This window comes from Vicia villosa, linkage group LG1 (genome assembly GCF_029867415.1).
Source record: "Vicia villosa cultivar HV-30 ecotype Madison, WI linkage group LG1, Vvil1.0, whole genome shotgun sequence".
Taxonomy (NCBI): domain Eukaryota; kingdom Viridiplantae; phylum Streptophyta; class Magnoliopsida; order Fabales; family Fabaceae; genus Vicia; species Vicia villosa.
This window is the reverse complement of record NC_081180.1, coordinates 14,327,059-14,347,063: the sequence shown is the minus strand read 5'-3', so window position 1 is coordinate 14,347,063 and position 20,005 is coordinate 14,327,059. Positions and strand designations below refer to the sequence as shown.

Sequence of the window (20,005 nt, the reverse complement as noted above, 5' to 3'; positions counted from 1 at the left end):
CCTTTTGAGGTAGTGTTCAACTTACCATCAGGATTGCCACCTATGAGAGCCCATGACTAGCGGTGGCAAAACGGTCCGTCCTCCCCGCCTTAAGCCCGCCAAAAAGCAAGCGGGGCGGGCATGCCCGCTAAGTGAAATGGGCATAAAAATCATGCCCGCACTGCCAAGATGGGGGGTTGGCGGGCGGCGGACTTGCCCGTCTATTTTTATTTATATTTTTTTTCATTTTTTAATAGATTAAAAAGTTTTTTTACCTCTTAATTAAATTTTTCACTTATTTTTTTTTTTATAAAAGTAACTTTTTAACAAATTTTATTTAAAAAAATATTACATATATTTACAAATAAATATATAAAATAAACCATCAATAATTGGAATTACTAAAATTAACTAAAAAATAGGGAATTTTGGAGGAGGGGCGGGCTTTGGCATTGAACAAGGTAACAATTTCCAGTAAGTTTCCTCTACCTGTCATTGAGGAATTGTTGGATGAATTGGGAGGAGCTGCGATTTTCTCAAAACTAGACTTAAAAGCTGGATACCATCAAATTAGGATGAAGGAAGAGGATGTATCCAAGATTTCTTTTAGGACACATGAAGGGCATTATGAATACTTAGTAATGCCTTTTGGATTGTCCAATGCTCCTTCAACTTTCCAAGCATTGATGAATGAAGTATTAAGGCGATACTTAAGGAAGTTTTGCTTAGTTTTTTTTATGATATCCTGATTTACAGCAAAAGCAGAGAGGGGCATCAAACTTATTTAAAGATGGTTCTGCTCCATGAACAACAGTTGTATCATAAAAGATTTAGGAGAGATAAAAAAGATTCACACATAATCTCCACCATTTATTTTAGGGTTAAATACGTTTTTAGTCCCTACAAAATTTTCCTTCAATAAATGATCCTTCTAAAATTTTTATGCATGCAATTTCAGTCGCTGCTATTTTCTAAAATTTTAAAAACTGTTTAATTATCCTTTAATTTTTAAAATTTTTAATAATTTTTTTTATATATGTTTAGAATACTGTAAAATATTTAATTACCAAGTTTTAGAATTTTTTAAAACGAGAAAAATTAAATATGAATTTTTTAAATTTCAAAAAATAATGGTAAAAGTAATGAAAATCTCAACTTAGAAATTAAATTTTGAGTTTCTTTTTTTTCCAGGAACTTTTTAAAACATTATGAACATGTTTGCAAAATAATCATTCTAAAATACACATTGGTTTGATAGTAGGGACTGAAACTAGGTGCATTATAATTTTATAAGGACGATTTATTGAAGGAAAATTTTATAGGGACTAAAAATGCAGGGTCGCATATTTAAAAACGTATTTAACCTTTTATTTTAAAATAAAATGGTTCAGATTTAATCTCACATTCTCATATGATATGCTCTCTCTCTCTCTCTCTCTCTCTCTATATATATATATATATATATATATATATATATATATTGCAACACCCTGTACATATACATCTAGAATAATATGTAGCGATGCTAAAATGGTAAAAGAAACATATATAAGCGGAAAAATGACAAGAATTAAAAATCATATACGATTGCATTCTTGAACATAATGTATACAATTAGCTTGTCAATAATAATACACAGCGGAAAGATAATTAGAGGATTGGGGTGAGATTACTAAATCTCAGTGAGTTCCCCTATCTTATGGGTTCACTCGGTCCTACAATGTGCATACGAACAAACGGATCCGCCGTGGATCCGGGGTTTTCCTCACGGCCAGGTACAAACACACAATAAGGATACAATCCACGTTGGAAGTCCCTTGACTAACCAATGAGATAAAAAAAACAACCATGAGTACCCGTTTCCTCCAGAATAGGTTTTCCAGGTTTACCTGCCAGCCTCCTGTCGGGCGTGACCTGTCTTTCTGAGGTTACCTGTCTTTCTGCTATCGGAAACTGTCCCCAAGCCACACAAATAAGTATGCAGACCCGTACCCGCGTACGAGGAATCCAGAAGTAAGTTCTACCTTTCTACTTAGGCTACGCTATACCACACCCTATCCCTTGTGCCTACGCGTCAAGAGACTTGTACATGCACACCGCTAGATGAAACAGATCATTCCTACATAGAATTGCACCCGCGATGAGTTTTCCCATTGTGACCTTGCCTAAGTGGCGTCACAGCCCCATCAATCATCTATACGCAGGTGTGTTAACCGCTAGTGCAAATACGCCATAATGACTACACAAGCCCACCGGGTGAAAGCCTAGTGATTATCTACGTGACATCATTAGAGGAGAGTTATCCGACGCGATGTAGCCTACATGGCATCATGCCCTCACCATACCAAGCACGTCGATGTTTTATCCACGGCGGAAACGCCTTTTCAGACCCGCTCGCACATCACATTGGTAGCTCAGGTGTGTATGACTTACCAATATGCCAATATTTTTCCACTGAAGGTAACCCCTTCAGCCACCGCAATGGTAATAATGTCATGAGCGCTTTACCACCTAGTAGCCTAGGTATACTTCGATTCAAGCATACATCAATCAATGCTCATCAAGCCATACAAAACAAACAACTTTGAATGTTCAACCGGAACGACGGAACCTAAGTGATCATTATCATACATAGCATCATGCCACAAACAAGCAACCATCTCTGAACGTCAATCGGAACAAACGAATAAACATAATATGATCATCACATAGCATATCAATATAATGCATCAATTAATAATCCACATGTTGAGAATCAACATATCCATGATCATATACAACATTAGCATGTTCAAATACTAGTTAAACAAGTCTCACACGACTAAGGAGGCATTCGGTTCCCTATACAGAACGGAACTGCACTTAGGGTATTAGTTTCGCAAAACTCCATTCGTAACACTTAACTAAAAGTTATGAATTTTCGAAATTCTGAAAATTCTGCTCAACATGCAGAGTAACGGGTTACTTCAGCCCAAAATCCATTTTTTTTCACTTTTTGATCCTAGGTAACCGGTTACTTCATCCAAGTAACCGGTTACTTCACTAACAGAACCCAAAATTCTTCATTTTAAAGCTTCTAAATCCATTCCAATTCATTTCTAAGCAACACCAAACATTTTATAGCATCTCAAATAAAATTCCAACATATTGTAATAATCCAAGGCATACATTATCATCATGGAAACATATTTATATCATTCAATCAAGCATGCAATATGTTTATCTAAATCTAAACCCTTGTCATGCATTTTCCCTAAGTCCTACCCAAGGTTTCTATTTAATTGAACTCACCTTGCTTATATGGAGATTAGAATGGTGTGCATGCTGCATTAGAACTCCTATCTTGCCCAAAGTTCCACCTCCAAGATCACCAAACCCGTAGCCCTCTTTTGTCAGCTTTCAGCATCAAATGCTCTACTTCGAAGGTGTTTATCTCCATCAATATAAATCTCCTTGACACGAATTTATATGCAAATTGAAGAGAATTTCGTGAGCTTTCCGAAAAGTCCAAAATCGCTTCAATCAAAGTTACAAGCAGAGAGTTATTACCTTTTTAGTGGAAGATGTCCCAAGAATACGAAAATGGAGCATGAAGATGATGAATGTTACTTCCTTCCTCTCTCTCTTGCCAATAAGCTTCTCATTCATTCTCCTTATGCGTCTAATCTGATTTGTAATGAACTCACATGTTATCTCTACCAAACAAGGCCTCATGGACACATGCAATCATGTTAAATGACACATTTGCCCTCCAATTAAGTGGTAATTACCAAGATGCCACTTAGTTGGATTCTAACTAGGTCTTATGATATATATATATATATATATATATAAATATTTCTTGGCCCAAAAGTCTTCTAATCTCCATTTAACCAATTTAAATGATAATTACCAGTTTCGGAGAATCGGGGTATTACATTCTCCCCCCTTAAATAGAATTCGCCCTCGAATTCCTCACTATCATCATGAAAACTAGCTCCTGGCGCCTCCTTCCGACGAGGGGATGAATTGTCCCTTACATTCTTTCCTTGGATAAACCTTATGACTTTTCCTGAGCACCGCTCCCTCCGAGGAAACACAATCCGCCAAAACTGGTATTCCCCTGTTCATGATCAGAAGCTCTAATCCTCACACAACACGTCTATCCAGATACTTCATCTTGACATACCTGGGAAAAGATCCTTCCAAGGTTCTAGACCTTCACTGCTCTACACTGGACTTCCATGACCTCGAAAACCCTATCAAACCACTTATGTCGGATATCCGCCGTTCCATCTTTGATGTGTTCACCCTTGCTTAACACACGCTACTGATTCACTCAGCTTCTTGAATTACTCCCAATTCAAGAATTCCTGCCACAATGTTCCTTTTCTGCAGAGACACTTTGAATTAACCTTCACACGAGTCCGCACAATATCACCCAGATGATTGCCAAATTCCTTGGTCTTACCTTTACTTATGTAACTAAGGCTTCTTACTTCGTTCCTTTATTCAGTCTTAGGAAAAAATTACTACCACCACAATCCACCATGGTGTACAATTCTACAACTACATCCTCTGATCTCACACAAAGTCCTGCCGATGAAAGGTGAACTCTAATAGGTAACCCACAACGATCGTCTAAGTCTTCATGCACGCTTACAATGCACCTGACATAGCCACAATGAGTCCATGTCAGATAAATCCTTTACTTGTCCTCATCATTCAAGTGGTCACGGCATCCTGCCTAACCCTTGATGCCTACAAGCTCAACCGTTGGCCCACGAACATCTGATCACACACCAACCACAGGGTCTCTTCTAAGCTGGTCCATTAACAACACCTCTCAATACCAACTGTAACACCCCATACATATACGTCTAGAATAATATGTAGCGATGCTAAAATGGTAATAGAAACATACATAAGCGGAAAAATGACAAGAATTAAAAATCATATACGATTGCATTGTTGAACATAATGTATACAAGGAGAAGTATTATAAATGATATGATTGTAAATATTCATCAATCAAAAAAAATGTATATTGAGTTTTTATTATTACATATGTCCTATCCTATAAATATGATAATGAAAATAATATCGTTACCTTCTCTTTCTCTTTTCATTATTTTGTTTAGTGTCATAACACTTTAATATTTTAGTCATATTTACATTACATGTATGTTTTTTTTTCAAAAATTTATTATTTTTATTTGAATAATTCAGCGATTATGTTTTTAAATATCGCGTGCTTGTTCAAAAATATAAAGTTTGTCCGTATCTCTATGCTCGTTGCTATTGATCGTTTGCTTTGTTTGTTTATGTTTTGCTGAACTCAGCAATTGATTGCTGATGGATAGTGGATGGTCTAGAAGAGTGACTCATCTCACAAAAAGAGAATAAATTAAAAATCGTTAGAAAAGTCGGCAAAATGTTTTTAACAAAGTACACCAAACTGTCGTAGTGTGTGATGTAATACAACTCAAATAAGTATGTTTTTATAAGTATTCTATAATATTTAATTCCATTCATTTTCTAAGATCTTATCTGCTATTTCTTATACACAAAGTAATCAATAGTCCCATGCCATGACAAGTGTTTTAATCGAACAAAAATATAAACGAATAAAATGTGTATTTGACTCAAACATGAAAGTATATTTCGATTTTCTAAAAAAATAAAGTAATTAGTGATACTAGCTAACATTAATCAAAAATATATAAACAGTGGCGTTTACTAATCAAATAAAGAAGCCAAATAAGGGATGATATATTAGCTAGCAATGAAAAGTGAATGATCCCCGCGTGATTAGAATTGCATTTACTGCGAGTGTTCAAGGAAACTTCCTTGTCATTTGCACCTACAAGTACAATTTCGTGTTCTCACTGTGACCTCCTTCATATTCAATAGACACTTACGTGTCAAGTTTTTTTTTTCCTTGTAGGCACTCATTTCACTATCATTATTGTATGATAATATGATATAAAGTCATTTCAGGTAGGCCTTACAGCATTTCTCTCTTGCTTTTCTCTCTCTAGTTTTCTGCTAGCATGAGCTAGCAATAGCATTCTTCAAGGAAAGAGCAAAACAAACTGAATGGGAAACTGTTGGAGTCTTCAACCTTCGGGCGATCGTCCATACTCAAATACCGCAGCTGACACGAACAATCAATCAGGTAATAATTCATCATATATTTGAAATTGAGTCACATACTGTTGACTTGTGGAGGAAGAATGAACATGTTTTGGCCTTGGTGGCCTTCATCATGCTTTTCATGATATTTCTTCTAGTATAGAAACAAAAACAAGTTGATTTTGCTCCTAAGATTCTAATCCTAGAATTTTAAGAGTAAAATCTGCATTTGATGCTCTAACAATTTTGCACTTCACAAATCTTAAACTTTCAAGACCCTTGAAATTCAGACTTTGTTGTATCTTGAATTTTGGACATCAAAACCCAAATCTCAGAATGTCCAATTCTAGGTGAAAAGACTTATTCTTTTTTTCAACTATGATGAAATGTGAAGAATCTTTGAGAGTGTTTATTTATCAAAATCTCACTCTCTCTTTCAAGCACAAATCACCAAAACCAGAATTTGCAACCCTAAGTTTTAAATCTTGGATTCTTCAAGATGATTCACCTCTACAATTTTAAGCACAACCCAGTATTTTAGAAAGGCACCCGCTTCCAAATCCTTAAGAAAATTCCTCAAAAAACTCTCCTATCGATGAAGCTAACAACTCCTAAAATCATTCAGTAGATAAACACTCACAATGAAACAATCTTACTATTGTTTCACTCACAATCTCATTCAAAGATTTGTCACAAAAAAATGTTTGACATAAACTTTAGAATGAAACAGATGAAATGAATGTAAGTTAAAAAAGTTGTGAAAGTGAATTATTTTAGTTGTGATTAATAGTTAGTAGGCATCGATTCTCAACAGGTGAGGCATCCATACCCCCAAGCATCAAGAGCCAACCGTTTTAAGACTGGTATGGGCTCTGATGCCTTAGCTTCTCTGGTATATCTGGGACCATTCTTGATTTGTTTGACATCAACGCCCAAGATTAGGGCTCGGATGTCAAAAGACCCCCTGGAAGTCTAGGAGCAAAAATCGAAGGTCTAGGCATCGATGCTCAAATGTTGGCTCCTATGCCTAAGACTCTCCTAGAAGTCTGGGACAGATTTAAAGGGCTTGGCACTGATGTCCAGTTTTCTGGCTCCGATGCTAAGACATATTATTGAAATTTCATGGATATATTGTCCATATTTCTATGTAACTACACGTGTTGCTGTCGTGCACTAACGCATGTCAAACATCAAACACATTCATTCTAAACTATCAGTGCTACATTGGCTAACGATTTGAACATCAGAATCACAACAGGGAATCATTCTTCAATTCTTTGACTATGTAATTTAAAATGTAGAAAACACTCCTTGCTATTAGTGGCAATTATATTTTTTCTTTTGTATCATGAAATGTTTGACACTTCAACATCTTAATATAATTTATTGCTTAACATAAAAAAACTGTCTCTCTTGGTGTTGCAATGTCACAGGGAGGCCTCCATTTTCTTTTGGTCTCAGCAACTTAGGATTGTTAACAAATGGCAATTCCACCTCTCTTGGGCGTAGCAGCAACTCTGGAGGAAATAGCAGACTATTTAGTAGTAATAATCACTCAACAGGAAATAATACAAGTACATCTCTTTGGGGCTCTGAGAATAGCAAGATCTCTCGAGTAAGAGAAGATGAGGAGTTTCCTTATGGGCAAATCTTGGATGCTGCAAACTTGAAAGTTTTTACTTTGGCAGAACTGAAAGCAGCTACTAGAAATTTTCGTCCAGATACTTTATTAGGAGAGGGTGGGTTCGGTAGCGTATACAAGGGTTTGTTTAAGGAGAGAGCAACCTCAAAAAGAGACGAGAATTCGACTATTGCCATCAAGAAATTGAATTCTAACAGCACGCAAGGATTTGTAGAATGGCAGGTATTGGCATTACTGCATCATGGGTAGAACTTTCAAAATTAGACAATCACATTCACAAATTTGTTAATATGTTGTGCCATCTATTTATATTTATGATTTTTTTTTTCTTTTTTCGAGGGCAGTCAGAGGTGAATTTCTTAGGAAGGCTTTCTCATCCCAACCTTGTAAAGCTGTTGGGATTTGGGCGTGAGGATGGCGAGTTATTTCTGGTGTATGAATTTTTGCACCGTGGCAGCTTGGACAACCACCTATTTGGAAGTAAGAGCTGATAACACACTTAGCTATGACATCCACAAAACTACCATTTTACTCTATCGTGTGAATTTCCTCTGATGTTATTTTATTATGCAGGAGGTTCAAATGTTCGTCCACTTTCATGGGACAGAAGACTGAAAATTATTATTGGAGCAGCTAGGGGACTAAATTTCCTTCACTCCTTGGAGAAGAAAATTATATACAGAGATCTCAAACCCTCAAATATACTACTTGACAAGGTAAGTCTCATTTCATCTTTTGGTGGATTGAATATCCCATGATCATATTGAGAAATAATAGAAGACAAAGTTAATTATTTCTCAATTTAAGGTATCCATGCTATTAAAGAATTCATGGTAATGGAAGAAAATATATCTAATCTTTTGGTTTACAATAGGCATACACAGCCAAGCTGTCAGACTTTGGCTTGGCCAGATCTATTCCTTCTGATGATCGCACTCATGTATCAACACAGATTGTAGGAACACGTGGCTATGCCGCCCCGGAGTACATTGCCACAGGTATCAACACCACAAATATCCTCTTAATCTCATCTTAAACATGTTTTGAAAGCATAGAGACCGAGACACTAAATTAATCTTCTAATGCCAATCAAACAGGTCATTTGTATGTGAAAAGTGATGTATATGGATTTGGGATTGTTTTGTTGGAGATACTAACCGGTAAGCGGATAGGCGAGATAATACGCCTAAGCGAGCCAAAGTCCCTACGTGATTGGCTCAAATCAAACCTATTAAATAGAGCAAAATCAAGAAGCAACATGGATGCAAAGTTGGAAGGAAGATATCCACCGAACTTAGCTTCACAAGTAGCTCAACTTGCTCTCAAATGCATCCAAACAGAACCCAAAATTAGGCCATCAATGAAGGAAGTCCTTGAAACATTGGAAAGTATTGAAGCAGCCAATGAGAAACCAGCTGATAATATAAAGAGGACTACAAATTCCAAGGCAGTTCGGTCACATGGCCAACCAGATGGTGGTTAACGGTACCCATTAACACCATCATATCATTCGAAAACGATATATAAATTATTGCACGCATAGGAGCTTATAGTTAAAGGTGCATCCCAACATTTTTGGATTTCGGGTGAAGCCTGAGGGTATCTGCTAACATGATCACCATTGGATCAACTAACGATCACCACTGGATCAACTAAAACAGTGATGTTTTGTATAAGAGAATCCAAGGTTGGAATTGGTAAAAGTAAAACAGTGACGTTTTGTATAAGAGAATCCAAGGTTGGAATCGTCACTAGGCTTTGATAAGCCAAAATGTGAAGTTCCCTTGTTGAAGTTCAATCAAATTTTTATCATGTTCTTGGAGCAGGTTTTTAGGTTTAATAGAGATGAAATATCAAATCGCAATGGGAACAATTTCAGAGTACAATTTCGAAGTAATGACCGTCATAACAACGCACCTTGAGAGTTCCGGTGCGGTAGTGCAACTGTGCAACCACCATTTGCAGTGGCTTTGTTGTTGTTAACCTGAAATTGTTGATGCGACTACTCGAGCGTCGTTCCCACCGTGTATGTTCTGGTATTTCGGCGATTTTTACTAGTTTAATATCTAACCCGATCAACAATCAAACCAGACTAACGATGCTTTCAGTGTTTTAAGTTTTTGAAATCTTTTGTATCTATTTTGGAATAGCATGTTATTTTATTTAGTAAGTCGTGTCATATTTATATAAAAATTAACTTAAAAACTATGTTAATTAGCTGTGACTAGATTGACGACCCGTGCTCCACACGGGATTTATTGGAATTTTTATCTTAAATGTTATTTTAAATAAATAAAAATATTTTAGTAAATATAGTAACATGTAATATACTCATCATAATAATAGTAATAATATTAATTATTATTATTATTATTATTATTATTATTATTATGAATTTATATTGTAATATTTTATGTAAAATTTTATAAATCAAAGGAGTTACAACATGAAAATCAATATCATTTAATAGATATATCATCAAAGAACTTATTAATTAATTATTATTGAAAGGAAAATCAATTTTTTTCTAAATTACATAAAAGTATATTATTTTATATTTAATTATTAGTTTAGAATATGAATAATAAAAAATATAAGTTATAAAAAATTAAGGAAATGATAAGTAATAAAACATTAAAGAAATAATAATTAAGGTAATAAATAAAAAACTAAATCACGGAGGTCAAAAGGTTTTTGAAATATCTTTTTGAAGAACATGTCGCAGTGTGTTCCATCAGATAAAATTTTGTAATATATGTCATTGGTTTATCAGTTTGTCAGCACACCTCCATTTCATCTATTGTTTAAATTTATCATTTTTTTCTGATTTACATGAAAAATAACCACACATTAATAAATAAAAGAAAATGAGAAAGGAAGATAAAAAACGAACTAACAAAAAAGATATATCAATAGAAAAATAATTGATTTATACAATTATTACATATAAAAATATATACTTACATGAACAACCATTTCATTGACTTCTCAAACAAAAATGATGCAACATAAATCTATCCTCTTCACATAATTCCCATAAAAAACCATATTCATATCAAGAAATAAATGAAATTTAGAAAGAGAGTTAAAATATTAAATTAACAAAAGTTAAATCAATAAATTTGTTTTTAAATATTTAAATAAAATCATTTGAGTTTGTATTCTTCCACAAAAATCAATATAAAGGCATGAAAAGAAATAAAAACTTTTATACAAAATCGAACCATACTATCAAAAAAATTGTTTGTAGACAATAATGATATCACAATATTACATATTTATATGTAGAGAGATTATGGATAGAACAAAATATATGATTATGAATATAATTAAAGAAAAAGAGTTACAAAATATCATAAACCTTTGAACTACTTAAAAGAAAAGTTATTACAAAATATCATAAACCTTTGAATTACTTTTTTATTTTATTTTATAACTACTATTCTTTAATTATATTCATTTTTATTTTTTATTATTTATTATTGTTCTATCCATAATCATAAACCTTTGAATTACTTTTTTTTTTTTTTTTTTGCTATTTTGTAATTCTTTAATTATATTCATTCACTCATTTATTGTATTAATATAGATTTTAATTAATAATTTAAACCATTATTATTATTTTATCATTTATTATTTTAGTAAAAATGCAATTAGGGTAAATAAAATTTATTTAAAAAAGATTGTCGTCCTCACTTTTCAATGTAGAAATTATTACTATTTTTCTACATTAGTAAAATAATATGTGAAAAGTATCTATATTTTTATTAAAGTATCTATTATTTTACTATAATTAAAGTGTCTATTTTTATACATCGGACATCTATAAGCACATTCTTACGTGAATTATTGAATCCAATTAGAGTTTTAAATGATATTATTTTCATCAATAGTTCAAATATCCTTAACAGTAGGTAAAGAGAAATCAACATGATAATATCCATAAAATGAACAATTCATTTCATTACCTGCATATTTGAGAAGTGATAGAATGTTTTTTTAGTTTTATAGTCCCACACCAATATTTTTCTTGCATCTACATACAATTGAAGTTGTTAATACAGATCAATAAATAATTATATTTACATACAAAAGCATTAAATCTTACAAATTAAAAATAGAATTTGATATTACTTTTATAAATTAAAAAATAATGAAGTTATTTTTAAGTCATTCCCAAAATCTGCATGTATTCAAAGACAATTATTTGATTAATGATTCCATCCATGTTCCAATTTCTGCAACTGTGAAAATTGTGATTTTAGAAGAAAATGAAAAGAACACAATACTTCAACTCAATAAAAACACACAATGAATATGCAAAATCTAAATAAAGCAAACATAAAACCATAGAGGAATAAGTTGATTAATAGAAAAGAAGAACAATTAACATAGATTAATGAACTTTGTGTGCAGAAATTGGGTTTCAACAATGCAATAAGATTGAGATCTATAATATGGTAAATAGAAAAAAAAATTATATAGAATTGAGACTAAAAATACAAAACCAAATCGACACAATTGTGTAGGTGTAAGTAATTTGTGCGGTGATATTTATAATGTCTACTATTAAAAAGGAGATAGAATATTATTGAATTTTAATTTATTGGTGTCTCTCAATTCCTAACTGTTTGGTGACTCTCCGTTAACTTTCTATAATTTAAATTTAGGTTACAAATTGATTTGAGGAAAAGTGAATATTTAAGTGCGATAAATATTATCACTAATAGAGGGTAGTTTGAAGAGTTTGTTACATGTATTTCTAAATAATAATCTATATCTATAATAATATGGAATAATATTAATCTTAAGACCTATTAATTGTTTTAAGAAAATGATTTGAGTATTAAATATTAAAATAAAATGTTACTTAATTAAAAATATTAATAAAAAAGAGTAAATAGAATTGATTATCATATATTATTAAAATAAAAAAATTATATAATTTAAAAATATATATTTCAATTGAAAATCACATAAAATAATTTAAGAAATAAAGTAATGAAAGAAATTATAAAAAAATATTTTAATTTAAGTATATAAATGATAAAAGAATTGTTAAAATTAATATATAGTTATGTGTGAATTAAATTTTAAAAAATGAATAGTTTTAAAAACAACCAATTCAATGACCATTTAAGCGAGAATTAATAAAGAAGTTATATACATAATTTATAATTAAAATATATTAATATAAAATTAATTATTAAAATTAATTTTTAATTATAATAGTGTTATTATATTTAATAATTTTTATATAATAAATAAAATTAAATCTGAAATATATTATAGTTAAAAATATATATCTCAATTAAAAATCACATCAAATATTTTAAGGGAGAAAGTAATGGAAGAAATTATAAAAAATAATTTTAATTTAAATATATTAATGATAAAGAAATTATTATAATTAATATATAGTTATGTGTGAATTAAATTTTAAAAAATGAATAGCTTTATAAACTGCCAATTCAATGACCATTTAAGGGAGAATTAATAAAGAAGTTATACAAATAATTTATAATTAAAAGATATTAATAGAAAATTAATTAATAAAATTAGTTTTTTTAATTATATTAGTGTTATTATCTTTTATAATATTTATATAATAAATAAAATTGAAACTTAAAATGATTATAAATTTTTAACAATAATAATATCACTTAATCTTTAGTTCCAATTTTAAGTTTTATATATTATCTGTTTTTTTTTTTGGTAGTTATTGTTTTTATTTACATATTGAATTGTATAAAATTAAAATACATGGTATAAAATATTATATTGAATTAATTAAAATGTTTTATATTATCTTAAATATTTATATATAAATATTATATATAAATAGGATAAGATGCATTGTAATTTTTTATTCATATTAAAAAATTATTACTATTTTAATTTTTTCTATAATATTAAATATTTATACAAATGAGATCATTTTAAGTGATATATGTAGTATTTGGGATGCTAAATAAGAAAATCATTTTTTATAAGGATATTTTTTCTAGCTAAGATTATATAAGGATATTTTGTATTATTCTAAATATAAATAAGTAAAATATTTTTTATAAATATTTTGAATATTTTGTATTATTATTATATAGCTATAGCTCAAGATTATTATTATTATTATTATTATTATTATTATTATTATTATTATTATTATTATTATTGTTATTAATATTATTATAATATCTAAGTCAAAATTAGAATTTTTGTTTAGACTTACTATCAAAGTTATTATTATTATTATTATTAGAATATTAATATTGTTATAATATTTAAGTCAAAATTAAAATTTTTGTTTAGACTTACTATCAAAGTGACATGTGGCTAAGTTTTGTTTATAGATACTACCAAGGTGACATGTGGCTAGGGTTGCCATCATGACAACCTTGGATTTATATATATTAAGATAATTTTGAGAGATTTAATAAAAATATTATTATTAAGTAAAAGAAGAATATATAAACCAAAAAATTAAGGTTTACTAAAGAAGTAGCACTAACGTGTTACTATCTTGAAATGAAGTTTGTTTAAGAACCTTAGGAGACATATGCAAAGAATTTGGAAACAAATTTTTAATTATTATAAATATCATAGGGTGATATTCGCTATTTAAGCTCTGTTTGGTAAGACATGTTTTCGAGCTTATAGCTTATGTCTTATGTCTTATAAGTTCATATGATAATTTAGACCCGTTTGGTAACAGTCTTTTCATCACGAGCTTATAGCTTATTTTACTAGCTTATAGCTTATTTTTCAGATGCTATTTCAAATAGCGTTTTAGCTTATGTCTTATAGCTTATTACTTTTTCTTCCTTTTTTATCCTTATTATTTCAATTAAAATCCATTTTTAACCTTTATAATTTATTTTAATTTAAAATAAAATAATTATATATTAAATATTTTTTATGTCATTTTACATTTATAAGTTAATTGAACCGCTAATTTTACCAAACACTTCAATGAGCTTATAAGCTATCAGTCTCAACCATCCGCTATAAGCTATAAGTCATCAGTCATCAGCTATCAGTCATAAGCTATAAGTTATCAGCTAACTTATCAGTCAACCGCTATTTTTACCAAACATACCCTTAGTGAAACGGAGAAAGTTAGAAAAAACTAAAAATTTGACAAAGCAATAGTTTGCAAATGAAACCATTAATTGTCTTATCATAAATCTTTTAAAATCAAGTTAATCTCAGCCTTTTTACCCATTGTTTCAGATTGGGAGTAACAAAGCAATAAGGCATAAGTAACAAAGTTGAAACAGAAAAAGGTATCAACAAATGAGGTGCTATATAAACAATAAACAATACCTATCAAAAGATTCTTCTGCCATTTTCCTGAAATGGTATTAGCAAAGAGGTGAAGTTAATGATCTTATCCGATATGTCGTATTTGTCAACATCTCCTATAGTTGTTTTACCGGTAAATTTCAACAGAAACTTGTGGTTGGTAGGTTTAAAGATCAAATCATTTGATTGAACTTGAAATTTGAGATGGTGCAAGTTATGTTAATTGAGAATGCTGAATAAAAAACATGCCTAAACATTGTCGGAACAATGACATGAATATCATGACCCTGGAAAGTGTAAAGCAGTTTTATCAATAAAGAGACAACATGAGTTCAAAAGTGAATTGATGTATTAAAATACAAAAATATAACAAACTACAATATTCACACATTCTGTTTCAATCTCTCATTTAAATATATTAATTTTTCCATTAAATTAAACACTCTTGAAAGAGAATGAAATAATGAGAAATATTGATATCTTTTGTGGCATAAAAAGAATAGTGTAAAAAAAAAACAACTACAAAGCTATTTAAACAATACTAGACAAGCAAGCTCCGGATAAATGATCAATGAGGAGTCTTTGAAGGTTAATATGAGGAGACTCCAAAATAAAACAATCTAAATGACCTAAAGAGATGCTATAATTTGCAAGTCAATCAACATTTATATTCCGTTTCTATCATGTGTGGTTGATTCGAACCTGTCATCTCAACTTTAAATGGTTTCGAATTCACTAACTAAAATAAATATCTTTGTTAAACTTAAAGTTATTCGTGATCATATCGACAAGAGTCTCATAGTCCTTTCCACAACCATCTGAGAGAAATTCTCATGCCAAATCATTTCCAGCTCTAGATGTAAGTCTCAGTGTGGAGAACATCACAAGAGACGATCTTCTCAGCATAACCTTTGATCTATCTACTGTAAGAATCACGAATAAGACCACCACACTCACCAATGACACCTTTATCCTTACATGCACCAGCACAATTAAGCCTAATCCACTCCTCCTGGGAGATGATATATTGATATATGTAAAAAAAGATTTGTCACAAAGAGAGTAAGAAAATGTAAAAAATACCAATGAAATAAATTGCCTAAATTAAAGACATCAAGACAAATTAACGTGTCACAAAATGTTTACCATATCCTCACGAGAGAGAATAAAATAAAAAACAAGAACACATAATTGACTTATTCAATTTTATCGAATTGATCTACTCAGATATATAGATATATATGAGTGAGGTTCAACTTACTCTAAGAGTAAGTATTTTTAGCTTACTCCAAATTATAGCCTTTAAATTAGATTTAATCGAATCGTTGGAGTAAAGTTAAAAAAACTTTTTATTGATGTAAGTTAAACCCTATATATATTTGAATCCTCTCATTAGAGATGTCAAAATGGGTCGAAGCCCACGGGCCGACCCATCAGGCCCGAAAAAGTTAGGGCTTGTGCCTTATTTTTCGAGCCCATTTACATTTGGGTCTTTTTAAGCCCGACCCGAAAATGCCATAAAAAATATGGACCGGCCCGTAAGGGCCTTGGGTAGCCCGCCAGCCCGAAAAAAAGATAAATTATTTAATATAATTAGAAATTATCCTTTTCTAATTCATAAAGGTTTATGCTATAAACAATTTGCGTATTATGTATTTTATTTATTTTTTGGTATTATAAAGGTATAAATATCAAACAAAAGTTGATGGTTTGACTTAATTTCAAACTAAAAGGTTTCATCCTAATATAATGATGTAGGTAGTTAAAAAAGACACCATGATGTATTCTAATTAAAAATAAGGTTGAAATGAGATTTAAAAAGTTCGGATGTAATTTTTATGGGAGGATAGAGTTAGTATAAATTATATATAACAATTTGCTATAAAATAACATCCCATCAATTTAATTATTATTGTTATAAAATATTAATTGTCATGAATATTTTTATCTTAAAATTTGTTGTAACAAATTATTTAATTTTGTGCGTTACATTGGATAATTTATGATGTATTTTGAATAATTGGAGTTAAGTTAATGTGTTGTTTTACATTTTGGGTGCGTTTGATTTGTAAAATATGAAGTACTGGACAGAACAGTACTAGACAGTACAGAACAGTACAAAACAACTTTTTGTATTGTACTCTGTTTGATGGTTAATGCACTGGACAATTTTTTTCTCGATTTTGTTTGATATATGTATGCACCTGATAAAATAATATAATTTTACTAAAATATTATTTATTGATATATAAAATATAATATTTATGAATAAAAAATTAAATAATAAGGAGAAAAAAATGAAGAAATAATTTTTTTACTCAACTTTGTTTAGTATGTTTATGCAGCAGACAAAATAATATAATATTTTTTATTGATATAAAAATATTAATATTTTTTTTTGAATTGATGGAAATATTAATATTATGAATCAAAATATTAAATAATAAGAAAAGAAAAATAATAAATAGAAATATTTTTCTCTACTATGTTTTATATGTCGATGAATCGAACAAAATAATATCATTTTTATTATAATATTTTTATTGATATATAAAATATTAGTATTATATTTCTGATTTAAAATATTAAATAATGAGAAAGAGAGTAAAAAAATGGTATTTTGATATTTTTTTTAATAATTTTTGTTTTGGACAAAAAGTTGTCCCATGGTTTAGTGGGGGACAAAAATTCATGATTTTGTCCAGTCTCTTGCCATATTTTTTGTCCAGTACCATGATTAGTTTCTGCATCAAACAGGTTACAAAAAAACTTGTCCTGTTCAGTACCTCATTTTTTAGCAAATCAAAAGCACCCTTTAATTGTAACTTATATGAATTATTTAGAATATGAATTATTTAGAAATCGTAATTTTAGATATAAAATTATATATATATATATATATATATATATATATATATATATATATATATATATATATATATATATATATATATGAAATTTAATTGCTATTGCATGGTTACTTAGAGAATTTTTATTATATTTATAAATAGGCCCGTTTAGGACCGGGTAGCCCGCAACCCAGATAGAGCTGGGCCTTGGTAGTAAAAATAGAGTCCATTTAAATATAGTTTTTTGGGCCTGCCCTTGAAAAGCTCGAGACCCGCATGGACCATCTCATTTAAGGTCGGATTGCCCGCAGCCCACATAGAGCTGGGCCTTGGTAGTAAAAATAGAGCCTATTTAAATATGAGATTTTTGTGCCTGATCCTGAAAAGCCCGAGGGCCGCATGGCCCGACCCGTTTAGAGCCGGATAGTCCATATTGACAACTCTACCTCTCATGCATTTTTAATTTAGCCCTCTCTCCTATTTCAAATCCAATGGTAAATTATTACACTACAAAGGAGAAAGAATAATATATCAAATGATTCATAATAGAACATCATACGAACACGAGTGAAATGATATGAGAGGATCCAAATCTCCGTCAATCTCTATTTTTTTTTAAGTAAACACTTCAAGATAGAGGTGGTTCTAAGAAAACTCCTAATCAAATAAAAAACTTTAAATAATTATATTTAATTTAATTTACGGTTTATATTTTACATATTAAAAGCAAATCAATTTAGATTGTTTTGTGTTACAAAATCTAATATATATTTTTTTATATTTAAAAAAAATCAACAAGTAATATATACATATATATATATATATATATATATATATATATATATATATATTTTATATATATATGTATATATTACTTGTTGATTTTTTTTTAAATATAAAAAAATATATATATATATATATATATATCATATATAATTATATTTTTTATATTTATTTTATTAAATTTTGCATATAAAAAATAAAATATTATTTATTTATAAATATTATTATTTATATTTAAAATAAAATTGCTATATATATATTTATTTCTGTTTTTATTATTAATTAGTTGACATTAATAATAATAAAATTAAAGGAAAAAATTTAATTTTATTATTTATATATTCCTATATATATAAAATATCAATAATAAATAAGGAAACTATAATGTTATTGAGGGAAAATTAGTGAACACGTATTTAAGAAATTGTTTTACACACAACCAATCACAGAATTTTAATTAATTAAAAAATAAATATTGATTTTTCTTTCTCCTTCATAATCTCAACTAGGGGTGGCAAAACGGGCTGCCCGCCCCTCCTTAAACCTAGGGATGGCAGACAGACCCGAACCCGAACCTGCGGGCCCCGCCCGAACCCGAACCCGAGTCAACGGGTAAAAATCTGAGTTGACTGGGTTTGGGTTCGGGTTCGGGTGCGGATTTGGGTAGTGTAAAACCCGCGCCCGAAACCCGAAACCACTCCCGGTTATATAAGAAATTACTTGAGTGCCCCTACATATATATATATATATATAATTGTAACAAAATTTTAGGTTTTCACTCCCATTTTCAAACCATCCGTCGGCCACCCCCAATCTCAAGACTCACTCATCTCCTTCACTAGTTCGTCCATCTCATTCATCCCACCGGCCACCGTCTGCAACAAGCCAACAACCTTCCTCCGGCCATCTGCACCACCATCCGCAACAACAGTCAGTCAGTCAACAGATATTTCAGTTTTCACGTTTTTTCTCTTTTAAATTTATTGAATATGACATTCTAAATGGTAAAGGAGAAAGATATTGATTCTGATTGTACTTTCATCCACTATATGCTTCTTGAAAATGAATCTCTCTTCTGATTTATCCATCAATTTTGAATTTGTGATGCTATGTTTGTGTCTAGTTTGGTTTTGTCTCTTAACTCATCTTAGCTTAATCGTGGTTCAAAATAAGAGTGAAGAATGGTGAGAAAATAATTGAAAATAATTGCATTAAGAATCACTGTTTTTTAATGCGGAAAAGTTGACCGGAATAAGCTTCTATGTACACTTATCTATGCAAGTTTTACCTTGTCATATACTGGAATAAAATAGTATCCATTTGGAGCACATTGTGT

General features: G+C 30.2%; 1 protein-coding gene across 1 annotated transcript; it reads left to right on the top strand.

Moving 5' to 3' along the window:
* The first annotated feature begins 5,931 nt into the window (after nt 1-5,931).
* On the top strand, nt 5,932-9,905 carry LOC131629177 (probable serine/threonine-protein kinase PIX13). Its single transcript, XM_058899974.1, has 6 exons — nt 5,932-6,136; nt 7,527-7,957; nt 8,080-8,215; nt 8,309-8,451; nt 8,610-8,733; nt 8,833-9,905. Exons 1-6 carry the CDS (start codon nt 6,058-6,060, stop codon nt 9,216-9,218), a joined length of 1,299 nt encoding a protein of 432 aa, XP_058755957.1. The 5' UTR covers nt 5,932-6,057; the 3' UTR covers nt 9,219-9,905.
* Nucleotides 9,906-20,005: the final 10,100 nt, after the last annotated feature.